Source organism: Phocoena phocoena, chromosome 15 (assembly GCF_963924675.1).
Source record: "Phocoena phocoena chromosome 15, mPhoPho1.1, whole genome shotgun sequence".
In the NCBI taxonomy this organism is placed as follows: domain Eukaryota; kingdom Metazoa; phylum Chordata; class Mammalia; order Artiodactyla; family Phocoenidae; genus Phocoena; species Phocoena phocoena.
The window spans coordinates 54,952,849-54,968,237 of record NC_089233.1 but is presented as its reverse complement, the minus strand read 5'-3'; the positions used below and the strand labels follow the sequence as shown (position 1 = coordinate 54,968,237).

The following is a 15,389-nucleotide window of genomic DNA, read 5'->3' as shown; positions in this document are numbered from 1 at the left end:
TAAGCAGTGCTCTTAATCCCCTCTCCTCGTGCACCAGGAAACAAAGAGGGAAGAAAAAGTCTCTTGACTCTTTGGCAGGTCCAGACTTTTCCCGGGCTCCCTCCCGGCTAGCCGTGGTGCACTACTAACCCCCTGCAGGCTGTGTTCATGCCGCAAACCCCAGTCCTCTCCCTGCACTCCAACTGAAGCCTGAGCCTCAGCTCCCAGCCTTGCCCGCCCCGGCAGGTGAGCAGACAAACCTCTCGGGCTGGTGAGTGTCGGTCAGCATTGATCCTCTGTGTGGGAATCTCTCCGCTTTGCCCTCCACCCCCCTGTTGCTGTGCTCTCCTCTGCGGCTCTGAAGCTTCCCCCCTCCGCCACCTGCAGTCTCTGCCCGCGAAGGGGCTTCCTCGTGTGTGGAAACATTTCCTCCTTCACAGCTCCCTCCCACTGGTGCAGGTCCTGTCCCAATTCTTTTCTCTCTGTTTTTTCTTTTTTCTTTTGCCCTACCCAGGTATGTGGGGAGCTTCTTGCCTTTTGGGAGATGAGGTTTTCTGCCAGTGTTCAGTGGGTGTTCTATAGGAGCAGTTCCACGTGTAGATGTATTTCTGGTGTATCTGTGGGGAGGAAGGTGATCTCTGCGTCTTACTCTTCCGCCATCTTCCTCCGACCGAGATTAATTCTTATATATAGGCATATCTTATTTTATTGTGCTTCGCAGATACTGTTTTTTTGTTTTTTTAGAAATTAAAGGTTTGTGGCAACTGTGTGTTGAGCAAGTCTATTGGAGCCATTTTTCCAATGGCATTTGCTCACTTCGTGTCTCTGTGTCACATTTTGGTAATTCTAATATTTTAAGCTTTTCCATTATTATTATGTTTGTCATGGGGGTCAGTGATCAGTGATCTTTGATGTTACTGCTATGACTTGCTGAAGGCTCAGATTATGTTAGCATTTTTATAAATAAAGTATTTTTTAATTAAGGTATGTACATTTTTTAAAGACATAATGCTATTGCACACTTAATAGTAACAGTAGAGTGTAAACTTTTAGCTTTTTTTTTTTTTGCGTACGTGGGCCTCTCACTGTTGTGGCCTGTCCTGCTGTGGAGCAGAGGCTCTGGACGTGCAGGCTCAGCGACCATGGTTCACGGGCCCAGCTGCTCTGCAGCATGTGGGATCTTCCTGGACTGGGGCACAAACCCATGTCCCCTGCATCAGCAGGTAGACTCTCAACCACTGCGCCACCAGGGAAGCCCTAGAGTGTAAACTTTTATATGAGCTGGGAAACAAAAAAAATTCGTGTGACTTTCTTTATTGCTGTGGTCTGCAACAGCTCTGATGTACGACTGTAAAAATAAAAGGATGATGCCTTTACAGAATTTTTACTGCCCCTCCTGTTACATGCCCAACTCAAAATTTAAATTGAGTTCAGGAAAGAGTCATATGAAGGTAGAATCAGGAAGAGAAATATATCCGAGTGATCTAACAAATTTCCTTTATCCCACAAATTCATGGCCAATTCTACTAAAGTTTTACATTCATCCGTGACCTAATACATACAATTAAAATAATGAGCCATACAACATACCTTGTCAAAAAATTTCTGTTAGTTCTAAAATTAGTTGGATATTCTATCCTCATCACTGGAATCTTCAATTTTAGTCCTTCTTTGTTTGGGGGAGAGAAGAAAGGTGACCAGAGGGGAGGAGAGTTCTTGGGACTTAAGAATTTAAGAAATGCTTGGATTTAATAATGAATTAAAACAACAAAACACCTATCATAAATCTTACCTGGCGGACCTGAATTTGTTGGAGAACACTCCAGGCTTAAAATATCTTCAATTATGGGCTCCTTATTATTTTTTTCTTTTCTTTTCTTCTTTTTAAAATATTCACCAGAAGGCTTTAACAAGGAAACTTCTTCTGCTCTTCTAATATCTAAAAAATAAAAAATATATTAAAAAGAAAGAAAACAAGCAAAAAGTAAAAAGAAAATTCCTTCTAAGACTCAAGAGTCATGTTGGGCATCTGAAACCATTTCTCAGGAAATTCCTGAGAGATAAATGGAACTAAATTGCATTCCTTTTGAAGAAATTGAAGGGGATAAGTGACTCCCAAAATGGGTGTGTGTGTGGGTCAGATAGTGGAGGGAGATTCAGTCTAGGAAAATTTCTAGTTTGTTTTTTAATCTACTGTGAAAATATTTCAAACATATCCAATGTGAAGGGAATAGTATAGTGGCTCCTTCCTGTGATCGTCACTCTGCTTAAACTGCTCTCAGCATTTTGCTATGCTTGTGTCATCTATTGACTACGTTTTCCCCTCCCTCCTTGCTTCTTTCCTTCCTCCCTCCCTTCCTTCCTTTTCTGTTTTTAGGTTTTTAAGCAACAACAAAAGACCCCATCTTTTTTTCTTTATGGACCAGCGGTCTTCAGAGCCTTTCTCTGCCCAACAGCTACTTTCATCCCCGAGGCAGACATGGTAGGTGCCCCACCCACCCCTTGGCCATCACCATTTCAGTGAGCTCTGACCCCCTTCCAATGGCAGCTAGGATGTGTCTCTCTACCCAAGGGCTTGCTCTGGATGCCAGAGTCCACACTGCTCAGATACAGATGCAACAGGCCACATAAGTTCAGTGAATTAACGGTCCCCAAGAACAGCCCTTGATGACTCAATGACTGATGAGAATGGTGTATTAACACCCCACCTCCCTTGCCCCTTGGGTGGCACAGCTCCAAGACATGTCCACACTGCCTCCCAGAGGTCCCCAGTTGCCCAAAGTGTGACTTGATCAGTGATACTTGCTCATTAGTGGCCTTCTTTTCCCAGTCTCGGTTTCCCACTCCCAGCCAGTGTTTCCTGGCATCACCTTCCAAATAAATAATATTTGTACTTGAATTCTTATCTCAGGTCTGCTTCTGGAGTACTCAAACTAAGAAGATAGTCCCCATTTTCCTCCATTAATCAAATATACTTATAACTGCCATTTCCAATCAGAACTGATAACTTTATAAACACACTGTGCTGCTAGGATCCTAGGTAAAAGCCAAGGAATGTGGATATTAGAGTTTCTGGGCAGCTTTCCTGGAGGTAAATGCACTGATTCCATAGGTCCTCCTACCTCTTAGTTCAAACACTGCTTGGTGCTGAGGCTGAGGCTGGCAACTGGGCTCGATTCCCTCCCTTTAACCAAGCCTGACTATCAGGTTGCAACACACACCTGTGACCATTCCAAATGCATAATTTATACACAAAACCTGGAAATGAATCAAAATTTCGAAGCTTTACCAACAAACAAAACAAAACAAAACACCGATATCTCCAAGCCCAAGATTTGTGTCTTGTCTTTTCTTCGAGGGAAAAAAATCCTATTGCTAAATTTGATTTAGTTTCAATTGGTCACATATAGAAAGTGATTATTAGGGAATTCCCTGGTGGTCCAGTGGTTAGGACTCGGCCCTTTCACTGCTGTGGACTGCGTAATCTCTGGTTGGGGAACTGAGATCCCGCAAGCTATGTGGCATGGTCAAAAAGAAAAAAAAAAAGAATTTATTAGAAATGCCAAGTTGAGTCCTTTAGAACTACCATGAAGGTGTAATCTGGAAAAGAAAAGAATGTATGAATGTTTCTGTTTATTTCAAAACTTCCAAGTTTTCAGCCCCAGCTACAATGTGTGCTTCCAGTCCACTGTGGTATGTAGAATTTTATTTACTCATTTACTCTGTTTTCAAATTTTCTATAGAATATTCCTGAAAGCAAGGTGCCCTGTGCTTGTCATTTGCTCACCATGCATCAGGGACAATTCTGGAACTTATGTTTTGTAATGGAAGCTTCCATTCATTTGCTCAGTCAACAACCAGTTACTGGAGTTGAGGAAGATGGCGGAAGAATAAAACGCAGAGATCACCTTCCTCCCCACAGATACATCAGAAATACATCTACACGTGGAACTGCTCCTATAGAACACCCACTGAACACTGGCAGAAAACCTCAGACCTCCCAAAAGGCAAGAAACTCCCCACTTACGTGGGTAGGGCAAAAGAAAAAAGAAAAAACAGAGACAAAAGAATAGGGACGGGACCTGCACCAGTAGGAGGGAGCTGTGAAGAAGGAAAGGTTTCCACAAACTAGGAAGCCCCTTCGCGGGCGGAGACTGCATGTGGCGTAGGGGGGAAGCTTTGGGGCTGCGGAGGAGAACGGAGCAATAGGGGTGTGGAGGACAAAACGGAGAGATTCCCGCATAGAGGGCCGGTGCCTACCAGCACTCACCAGCCTGAGAGGCTTGTCTGCTCACCCGCCGGGACAGGCGGGGACTGGGAGCTGTCTCGGGCTTTGGTTGGATCCCAGGGAGAGGACTGGGGTTGGCGGCGTGAACACAGCCTGAAGGGGATAGTGCACCACTGCTAGCAGGGAGGGAGTCTGGGAAAAAGTCTGGACCTGCCAAAGAGGCAAGAGACTTTTTCTTGCCTCTTTGTTTCCTGGTGCGCGAAGAGAGGGGATTAACAGCGCCGCTTAAAGGAGCTCCAGAAACGGGTGTAAACTGCGGCTAAGAGCGTGGACCCCAGAGACGGGCATGAGATGATAAGGCTCCTGCTGCTGCCACCAAGAAGCCTTGTGAGCAAGCACAGGTCACTATCCACACCTCCCCACCCAGGAGCCTGTGCAGCCCGCCACTGTCAGGGTCCCGTGATCCAGGGACAAATTCCCTGGGAGAATGTACAGCGCACCTCAGGCTCATGCAACATCATGCTGGCCTCTGCCACCGCAGGCTCAACCCGCCTCCGTACCCCTCCCTACTCCCGGCCTGAGTGAGCCAGAGCCCCTGAATCAGCTGCTCCTTTACCCCATCCTCTCTGAGCGAAGAACAGTCACCCTCAAGTGACCTACACGCAGAGGCGGGGCCAAATCCAAAGCTGAACCCCGGAAGCTGTGGGAACAAAGAAGAGAAAGGGAAATCTCTCCCAGCAGCCTCAGGAGCAGCGGATTAAATCTCCAAAATCAACTTGATGTACCCTGCATCTGTGGAATACCTAAGTAGAAAATGAATCATCCCAATTGAGGTGGACTTTGGGAGCAAGATATATTATTTTTTCCCCTTTTCCTCTTTTTGTGAGTGTGTATGTGTATGCTTCTGTGTGAGATTTTGTCTGTAAAAGTTTACTTTCACCATTTGTCCTAGGGTTCTGTCCTTCCGTTTTTTTTCACTGAAAAATTTTTTTCTTAATAATTATTCTTATTTTAATAATTTTATTTTATTTATCTTACTTTTATTTTATCCTCGTTCTTTCTTTCTTCTTTTTCTCCTTTCTTTTTTTAATTTTTTTTTGCAGAACATGGGCCTCTCACTGTTGTGGCCTCTCCCGTTGTGGAGCACAGGCCCCAGACGTGCAGGCTCAGTGGCCATGGCTCACGAACCCAGCTGCTCTGTGGCATGTGGGATCTTCCCGGACTGGGGCATGAACCTGTGTCCCCTGCATCGGCAGGTGGACTCTCAACCACTGCACCACCAGGGAAGCACAGTTTTTCTCCCTTTTATTCTGAGCCGTGTGGATGAAAGGCTCTTGGTGCCCCAGCCAGGCATCAGCGCTGTGCCTCTGAGGTGGGAGAGCCAACTTCAGGACACTGGTCCACAAGAGACCTCCCGCTCCACAAAATATCAAACAGTGAAAATCTCCCAAATATCTCCATCTCAACAACAAGACCCAGCTTCACTCAACAACCAGCAAGAAACAGTGTTGGACACCCTATGCCAAACAACTAGCAAGACAGGAACACAACTGCATGCATTAGCAGAGAGGCTGCCTAAAATCATAATAAGGCCACAGACACCCCAAAACACAGCCCCAGACGTGGACCTGCCCACCAGAAAGACAAGATCCAGCCTCATCCACCAGAACACAGGCACTAGTCCCCTCCACCAGGAAGCCAACACAACACACTGAACCAACCTTAGCTACTGGGGACAGACACCAAAAACAACAGGAACTACAATCCTGCAGCCTGCAAAAAGGAGACCCCAAACACAGTAAGATAAGCAAAATGAGAAGACAGAAAATCACACAGCAGATGAAGGAACAAGGTAAAAACCCATCAGACCGAAAAAATGAAGAGGAAACAGGCAGTCTACCTGAAAAAGAATTCAGAATAATGATAGTAAATATGATCCAAAATCTTGGAAATAGAATAGAGAAAATGCAAGAAACATTTAACAAGGATCTAGAAGAACTAAAGAGGAAACAAGCAACGATGAACAACACAATAAATGAAATGAAAAATACTCTAGAAGGGATCCATGGCAGAATAACTGAGGCAGAAGAACAGATAAGTGACCTGGAAGATAAAGAAGTGGAAATAACTACTGCAGAGCAGAATAAAGAAAAAAGAATGAGAGAACTGAGGACAGTCTCAGAGACCTCTGAGACAACATTAAACGCACCAACATTCAAATTATAGGGTTCTCAGAAGAAGAAGAGAAAAAGAAAGGGACTGAGAAAATATTTGAAGAGATTATAGTTGAAAACTTCCCTAATGTGGGAAAGGAAATAATTAATCAAGTCCAGGAAGCACAGAGAGTCCCATACAGGATAAATCCAAGGAGAAACACCCAAGACACATATTAATCAAACTATCAAAAATTAACTGCAAAGAAAATATATTAAAAGCAGCAAGGGAATAACAACAAATAACACACAAGGGAATCCCCATAAGGTTGACAGCTGATCTTTTGCAGGAACTCTGCAAGCCAGGAGGGAGTGACAGGGCATATTTAAAGTGTTGAAGGAGAAAAAACTAAAACCAAGATTACTCTATCCAGCAAGGATCTCATTCAGATTTGATGGAGCAATTAAAATTTTTACAGACAAGCAAAAGCTGAGAGAGTTCAGCACCACTAAACCAGCTTTACAACAAATGCTAAAGGAACTTCTCTAGGCAAGAAACACAAGAGAAGGAAAAGACCTACAATAACAAACCCAAAACAATTAAGAAAATGGGAACAGGAACCAACATACCGATAATTGCCTTAAATGTAAATGGATTAAATGTTCCCACCAAAAGACACAGACTGGCTGAATGGATACAAGAACAAGAACCATATATATGCTGTCTACAAGAGACCCACTTCAGACCTAGGGACACATACAGACTGAAAGTGAGGGGATGGAAAAAGATATTCCATGCAAATGGAAATCAAAAGAAAGCTGGAGTAGCAGTTCTCATATCAGACAAAATAGACTTTAAAATAAAGACTGTTACAAGAGACAAAGAACGGCAGTACATAATGATCAAGGGATTGATCAAAGAAGAAGATATAACAATTGTAAATATTTATGCACCCACATAGGAGCACCTAAATACATAAGGAAAATGCTAACAGCCATAAAGGGGGAAATCGACAGTAACATGATCATAGTAGGGGACTTTAACACCCCAATTTCACCAATGGACAGATCATCCAAAATGAAAATAAATAAGGAAACACAAGCTTTAAATGATACATTAAACAAGATGGACTTCATTGATATTTATAGGACGTTCCATCCCAAAACAACGGAATAGACATTTTTCTCATGTGCTCATGGAATATTCTCCAGGATAGATCATATCTTGGGTCACAAATCAAGCCTTGGTAAATTTGAGAAAATTGAAATTGTATGAAGTATCTTTTCCGACCACAATGCTATGAAGCTAGATATCAATTACAGGAAAAGATCTGTAAAAAATACAAACACATGGAGGCTAAACAATACACTACTTAATAATGGAGTGATCACTGAAGAAATCAAAGAGGAAATAAAAAAAACCTGGAAACAAATGACAATGGAGACATGGCAACCCAAAACCTATGGAATGCAGCAAAAGCAGTTCTAAGAGGGAAGTTTATAGCAATACAATCCTACCTTAAGAAACAGGAAACATCTCAAATAAACAACCCAACCTTGCACCTAAAGAAATTAGAGAAAGAAGAACAAACAGAACCCCAAATTTAGCAGAAGGAAAGAAATCATAAAGATCAGATCAGAAATAAATGAAAAAGAAATGAAGGAAATGATAGCAAAGATCAATAAAACTAAAAACTGGTTCTTTGAGAAGATAACAAAAATTGATAAACCATTAGCCAGACTCATCAAGAAAAAAAGGGAGAAGACTCAAATCAATAGAATTAGAAATGAAAAAGGAGAAGTAACAACTGTCACTGCAGAAATACAAAAGATCATGAAACATTACTACAATCAAATATATGCCAATAAAATGGACAACCTGGAAGAAGTGGACAAATCCTTAGAAAAGCACAACCTTCCAAGACTGAATCAGGAAGAAATAGAAAATATAAACAGACCAATCACAAGCACTGAAATTGAAACTGTGATTAAAAATCTGCCAACAAACAAAAGCCCAGGACCAGATGGCTTCACAGGCAAATTCTATCAAACATTTAGAGGAGAGCTAACACCTATCCTTCTCAAACCCTTCCAAAATATAGCAGAGGGAGGAACACTGCCAAAGTCATTCTACGAGGCCACCATCACCCTGATTCCGAAACCAGACAAAGGTCACAAAGAAAGAAAACTACAGGCCAATATCACTGATGAACATAGATGCAAAAATCCTCAACAAAATACTAGCAAACAGAATCCAACAGCACATTAAAAGGATCATACACCATAATCAAGTGGGGTTTATTCCAGGAATGCAAGGATTCTTTAATATACACAAATCAATCAACGGGATACACCATATTAACAAATTGAAAGAGAAAAACCATATGATCATCTCAAAAGATGCAGAGAAAGCTTTCAACAAAATTCAACACCCATTTATGATAAAAATCCTGTAGAAAGTAGGCACAGTGAGAACTTTCCTCAACATAATAAAGGCCATATATAACAAACCCACAGCCAACATTGTCCTCAATGGTAAAAAACTGAAAGCGTTTCCACTAAGATCAGGAACCAGACAAAGTTGCCCACTCTCACCACTCTTATTCAACATAGTTTTGGAAGTTTTAGCCACAGCAATCAGAGAAGAAAAAGAAATAAAAGGAATCCAAATCGGAAAAGAAGAAGTAAAGCTGTCACTGTTTGCAAATGACATGATACTCTACTTAGAGAATCCTAAAGATTCTACCAGAAAACTACTAGAGCTAATCAATGAATTGGTAAAGTAGCAGGATACAAAATTAATGCACAGAAATCTCTGGCATTCTTATACACTAATGATGAAAAATCTGAAAGTGAAATCAAGAAAACACTCCCATTTAACATTGCAACAAAAAGAATAAAATATCTAGGAATAAGCCTACCTAAGGAGACAAGAGACCTGTATGCAGAAAATTGTAAGACACTGATGAAAGGAATTAAAGATGATACAAATAGATGGAGAGATATACCATGTTCTTGGATTGGAAAAAATCAACATTGTGAAAATGACTCAATTCCCAAAGCAATCTACAGATTCAATGCAATCCCTGTCAAACTACCACTGACAGTTTTCACAGAACTAGAACAAAAAATTTCACAATTTGTATGGAAACACAAAAGACCCCAAATAGCCAAAGCAATCTTGAGAACGAAAAATGGAGCTGGAGGAATCACGTTTCCTGACTTTAGACTATACTACAAAGCTACAGTAATGAAGACAGTATGGTACTGGCACAAAAACAGAAATATAGATCAATGGAACAGGATAGAAAGCCCATAGTAAACCCATGCACATATGGTCACCTTATCTTTGATAAAGGAGGCAAGAATATACAGTGGAGAAGAGACAGCCTCTTCAATAAGTGGTGCTGGGAAAACTGGACAGATACATGTAAAAGTATGAAATTAGAAGACTCCCTAACACCATACATAAAAATAAGCTCAAAATGGATTAAAGACCTAAATGTAAGGCCAGACACTATGAAACTCTTAGAGGAAAACATGGGCAGAATGCTCTATGACATAAGTCACAGCAAGATCCTTTTTGACCCACCTCCTAGAGACATGGAAATAAAAACAAAAATAAACAAATGGGACCTAATGAAACTTCAAAGCTTTTGCACAGCAAAGGAAACCATAAACAAGACCAAAAGACAACCCTCAGAATGGGAGAAAATATTTGCAAATGAAGCAACTGACAAAGGATTAATCTCCAAAGTTTACAAGCAGCTCATGCAGCTCAATAACAATAAAACAAACAACCCAATCCAAAAATGGGCAGAAGACCTAAATAGACATTTCTCCAAAGAAGATATAGAGACTGCACACAAGCACATGAAAGAATGGTCAACATCATTAATCATTAGAGAAATGCAAATCAAAACTACAATGAGATATCATCTCACATCAGTTAGAATGGCCATCATCAAAAGATCTAGAAACAATCAATGTTGGAGAGGGTGTGGAGAAAAGGGAACACTCTTGCACTGTTGGTGGGAATATAAATTGGTACAGCCACTATGGAGAACAGTATGGAGGTTCCTTAAAAAACTACAAATAGAAGTTCCATATGACCCAGCAATCCCACTACTGGGCATACACCCTGAGAAAACCATAATTCCAAAAGAGTCATGTTCCAAAATGTTCACTGCAGCTCTATTTACAATAGCCAGGACATGGAAGCAACCTAAGTGTCCATCAACAGATGAATGGATAAAGCAGATGTGGAAGATATATACAATGGAATATTACTCAGCCATGAAGAGAAATGAAATTGAGTTATTTGTAGTGAGGTGGATGGAGCTAGAGTGTCATACAGCATGAAATAAGTCAGAAAGAGAAAAACAAATACTGTATGTTAACACATTTACATGGAATATAAGGAAAAAAAAAGAAAAAGGAAAGGTCATGAAGTACCTAGTGGTAAGAATAAAGACACAGACCTACTAGAGCATGGACTTGAGGATATGGCGAGGGGGAAGGGTAAGCTGTGACAAAGTAAGAAAGTGGCATGGACATATATACACTACTAAACATAAAATAGATAGCTAGTGGGAAGCAGCCACATAGCACGGGGAGATCAGCTAGGTGGTTTGTGACCACCTAGAGGGGTGGGATAGCGAGGGTGGGAGGGAGGGAGACGCAAGAGGGAAGAGATATGGGAACATATGTATATGTATAACTGATTCACTTTGTTATAAAGCAGAAACTAACACACCATTTTAAAGCAATTATACTCCAATGAAGGTGTTAAAAAACAAACAAGCAAAAAAACAAACAAGCAGTTACTAAGCAGTTGATGGGTGCCAGGCATTCTCCTAGGTGTTAGGAACACAGCCATGTTCAAGAAATGGTTCTGTCTTCACTTTATTTAATACTATACCAACCTGCCCTACCCAACAGTGGCAGTCTCAATCCTGTGTAGACTATATACTTTTTCCTTTTTTTCTCCACTACCTATCTCCTTTTAACATCTTATTTTTTTAAATGATTTATTTTCTGTCTCTGTATGCTACACCGTAAGCTCAAGGAGGGCAGAGATTTTGGTCTGTTTTTTTGCTTAACCCATCCCTAGCACTCATCCTAGTGCCTGCCAAACCAATACGTATATATTTGTTGAAGGAATGAATGAGCAGTTTACAGTTTAATGGGGAGATAGATCACTCACTCACATACTGTATATACTGTGTTCAAATACTAAATCTTTGCCTTGGAACTCAAGAATATACCTACACACTTTCAAAAAATATAAAATAAGAACACCTTCCTGACCCAGGGTTTGCTCCTATTATGGAAGTCCCAGGAAGAAGCAATGGTTTGGACAGTGTTGTCTCTAATGGCTGTTAAAGTTTCTGATCCATAATTAAGTGTACTTTCCTGCTTAAAATAAACTCCACAAATGATGTTTGTGGACAGAGTTATTTACTGGAGCCAAATATTAGGGAAGCAATTAAGACATTGCATCACCATTATCTCAAAAACAATAAAGACACATTGGCTCTATGGTGATAATAATTTAATGGAACTCTTTTTTTGTCTTAAATATAATGATGATTTCAGTATGGCTTAGAGAAACGAGTTTTGGGGGGGAAATCTTAATGGAGTTGTCTCTTCTGTTTACAAATCTCTTTGAAATAGTTTTAAGCTTTGTGGAAGTGAATCTGATTTATTCCAATAATTTTCCGTTTGGTTTAACTTCACTTAAATGGCTAAAGTCTCCAGAACTGCGCTCGAAAAGTATGCTCCTAATAAGGCACATGTTCTGTAAAGCCAACTGCTTGTGGACAGAAGTGCACGCGTTTTCCCGTTCTCCTCTGCTGAGAGTCCAGAGGGCGCAGGCGCCTGCGGAAACTCACTCAGGGCTCTGCAGATGTCGCTGACCGCTCTGAAGACCACGGCCGAGAAGCTGACTCGCAGTCGCACTGTCTTCACGTTGGGCAGGCGGAGGCGAAGCATTTTATGCTGAGGGGTGAAGAGAAGCTTTGCATCTGCCTGGACCCCACATTTGTCCAGGGTCCAGTGCGTTTTCAGAAGCCAGCAGTGCTTCTGTTCCCACCAAAGGGCAAAGTCTGACCAGTCCTGGGCTATGTCTGCAAGAACGGAGAACACAGTGCAGTAAAGTGAGAGTGAGCACTCGCACCCCAGAGTCAAGTTCCTTGTGTGCAAAACTGAAGCCAACGCTGGTCTTCAGCTCCCACCTCCTCTTACAGTCCAAGGTTTCATCATTCTTGGCTTCTTGTCAAAGTCCCTAAGGCGGGGCAGGTAGAAGACAGACTGAACCTTACCTTCTTTATATTTAAATACTATGGAAGGAAGAGAGACATACAATTTTTGTTCCTGATGAAATACTAAAGTTATCTTCTCCCAAGTCCCTTGGTGCCATGGTCCTTTCTGGGAAGGCCAGGAGCATCACCTCTGTTTAATCAAGATTATTTCTCTAATAGAAATGAATCTTTCCACAAGGGAATATCAATAGCTCCCAATCAAACTGCACGCAGAAGTACTGGAAAGCTGACATTTCACTCTTCTCAGGAATGTCCATCTCTTATTAGCTCCACCATATTCCCAATTTCCAAAGTGTTTACACTGAAATCAGAGCTGAATATTTTCTCTCTTAATGGTAGCATCAACATTGAATTCTTCCCCTTCTTCAATGCCCCTTGGTATCTAGGTTGAATCTTTCCCCTTTGCCAATGTTAGAGTCAATATTCAATCTTTTATTTTGCTAAATTAAGAGCCACCGGTATTTTTATTTACTTAAAAAATAGTTTCTCCCTCTTTCTTTCTCTCTATTTAAATTAGAAAATGTTTCTCTCAGTGCTATTAGAAGTATAAATGCTATAACTATTTTGGAAAGTCCTATTCAGTAACTTTTCTCTGAGCTATATACCCATTAGAAATGCGTGTACTATATAGACCAAAAGACGGTACTATCTGTAAAAGCCCCCAAATGGAAACAATCCAAATATCTATCAACAGGTAAATGGATAAATTGTGGCATAGTCATACAATGGAATATTATACTGCAATGAGAATCAATGAACCCAAACTATATGCAATAGCATGGTTAAATCTCACAGACATAATGTGGCAGGAAAGAAAGCAGATGCCTAAGAGTATATTATCCTGTATAATTCCACTTATATACAGTTTACTGTACAGTTTACTCCTATGGAGTAAGAATTCAGGATAGTGGTTACCCTTGGTGGGGCAGTGGCTGGGAGGGGTTAGGTGTGGGACTTGGGTGGGGGAACAGGTAATGTTCTCTTTCTTGATCTGGGTGGTGGTTATATGACTTTGTGAAAATTCACTGAACTGTACACTTATAATAAGTGCACTTTTCTGTACGTATATGATACTCCAATGAACGCTTACTTAAAAATACTTTATATCACTAGTGTAAATGATAAGCTAACATCTGTGGTCTTAAGTAGAAGACAAAAAATAAATACAAAGAAAATAGAACATTATTAAATTCTAGGTACCTCATGTTGACTCGTGATGTGAAGACTCTGACCCTGAAGACTTCTTTCCTTGTTTTAAACAGGGTGAGTAGCAAATGGTGGACAATATTAAAAGACATATTGGCACCAGGCCGCCTGCATCTCGGAGCAATCAAGCATTAACAGAGAATCACACAATAATCTAAGGCCCCAGGTGTGGTCTAAAGTCACCATGGAAGGGGTCCTGTTCTTGTGCAAATAGGTTTTTACACCTACTGGGTAGCTTTCGTTTGCCACCAAAGACTCAAATTTTCACATTGGGGGTCAGGGGGTGGTTTGGGCTCCTTCAGGGCTTCCCATTTCTCTTCCTCTTGCAGGCAGGGACCATTACAAGATGGATGATCAAAAAAATTTAGATGGTCAGATAATCCAGTTCAGCCATTTAGTGGTGATGCAACAGAGAGGGTTTCAAATGTAGAGAAACCATAAAGAAGCAGCAACTTACTGATCTGTTCCACTAACTTGAGCATCACTCCCCCAATGTGCAGGTCTCCAGACACTCTCAGTGTGACATCCTTCTGCTCCTCTTCATTTGGATGGTCAACTTGGATCACGAGCTCCCAAGAAGCAGACGCAAAGTCACTGGATGAGAGCATTGTGGCAAATGCAGGTGTCTTTGCGTAAAAAGGCAGATAGATCAGAAGGAGGCTGGGACTCGCCAAGCAGACCTTGCAGAGCAAAACTTTTTTTCCCCCATTTTAGCCCCCTCTTCAAAAATGCCACAGGGCTCCTGATATTAAATTCAGCATCTTAACTTTAAAGACAAAAAGTCTTATAAAAATCATCTCAGGCCTTCTAAATTTATGTACTTCACTTTTCCACCCTCCCAGGTCCACCTGGCTATTTTCTGTGCCTGCCCAGTGCATCCATCCCTCTCTACTGACTCTTCTTGACCTTCTCTGAACTATTTTAGCAATAGGTAACAAATCATGGCAATCCTTGACACTTAAAAAAAGTCAACTTTATTGAAGTATAATTTGTATACAATAAAATGCATTGAATTTAAATGTACACTTTGATGTATTTTGCTGTTTGAAAATTATACCTCAGTAGAACTGATTTAAAAAAAGGAAATTAAAATCTTTATCTTGGTACTTCCCTGGTGGTGCAGTGGTTAAGACTCAGTGCTCCCAATGCAGGGGGCCAGGGTTCGATCCCTGGTCAGGGAACTAGATCTCACATGCAAGCCACAATGAGTTTGTATGCTACAACTAAGGAGCCAGCAAGCTGTAACTAAGGAGCCCTTGAGCCACAACTAAGGAGCTTGCCTGCTACAACTAAGACCCAGCATAACCAAATAAATAAATATTAAAAAAAATTTATCTCTAATGTATATACATATGTATTATTACATTCCTCCCATAAATACTGATGACATCTTCTGGTATGAAAATTCAAAAAATAAAAATAGAGCAAAACCGTTTCTTTTTTAGTCATATAGCGTAGTTTTATCTTAAGCACATAGAGATGCAGGTCATTAGTTATTGC

The 15,389-nt window shown here is 41.0% G+C and overlaps 1 protein-coding gene across 1 annotated transcript in view; it reads right to left on the bottom strand.

Annotated features, from left to right (window-relative positions):
- The window catches only part of FERMT1 (FERM domain containing kindlin 1), a 59,149-nt gene extending 44,585 nt beyond the window's left edge, over positions 1-14,564 (bottom strand). The window contains exons 1-3 of the mRNA XM_065892077.1: positions 14,347-14,564; positions 12,255-12,488; positions 1,772-1,918 (exon numbers count right to left, since the gene is read on the bottom strand). Of these exons, the coding sequence (XP_065748149.1) occupies positions 1,772-1,918; positions 12,255-12,488; positions 14,347-14,497 (532 nt within the window). The 5' untranslated portion in view covers positions 14,498-14,564. The remainder of the gene's footprint in view (positions 1-1,771; positions 1,919-12,254; positions 12,489-14,346) is intronic.
- Positions 14,565-15,389: the final 825 nt, after the last annotated feature.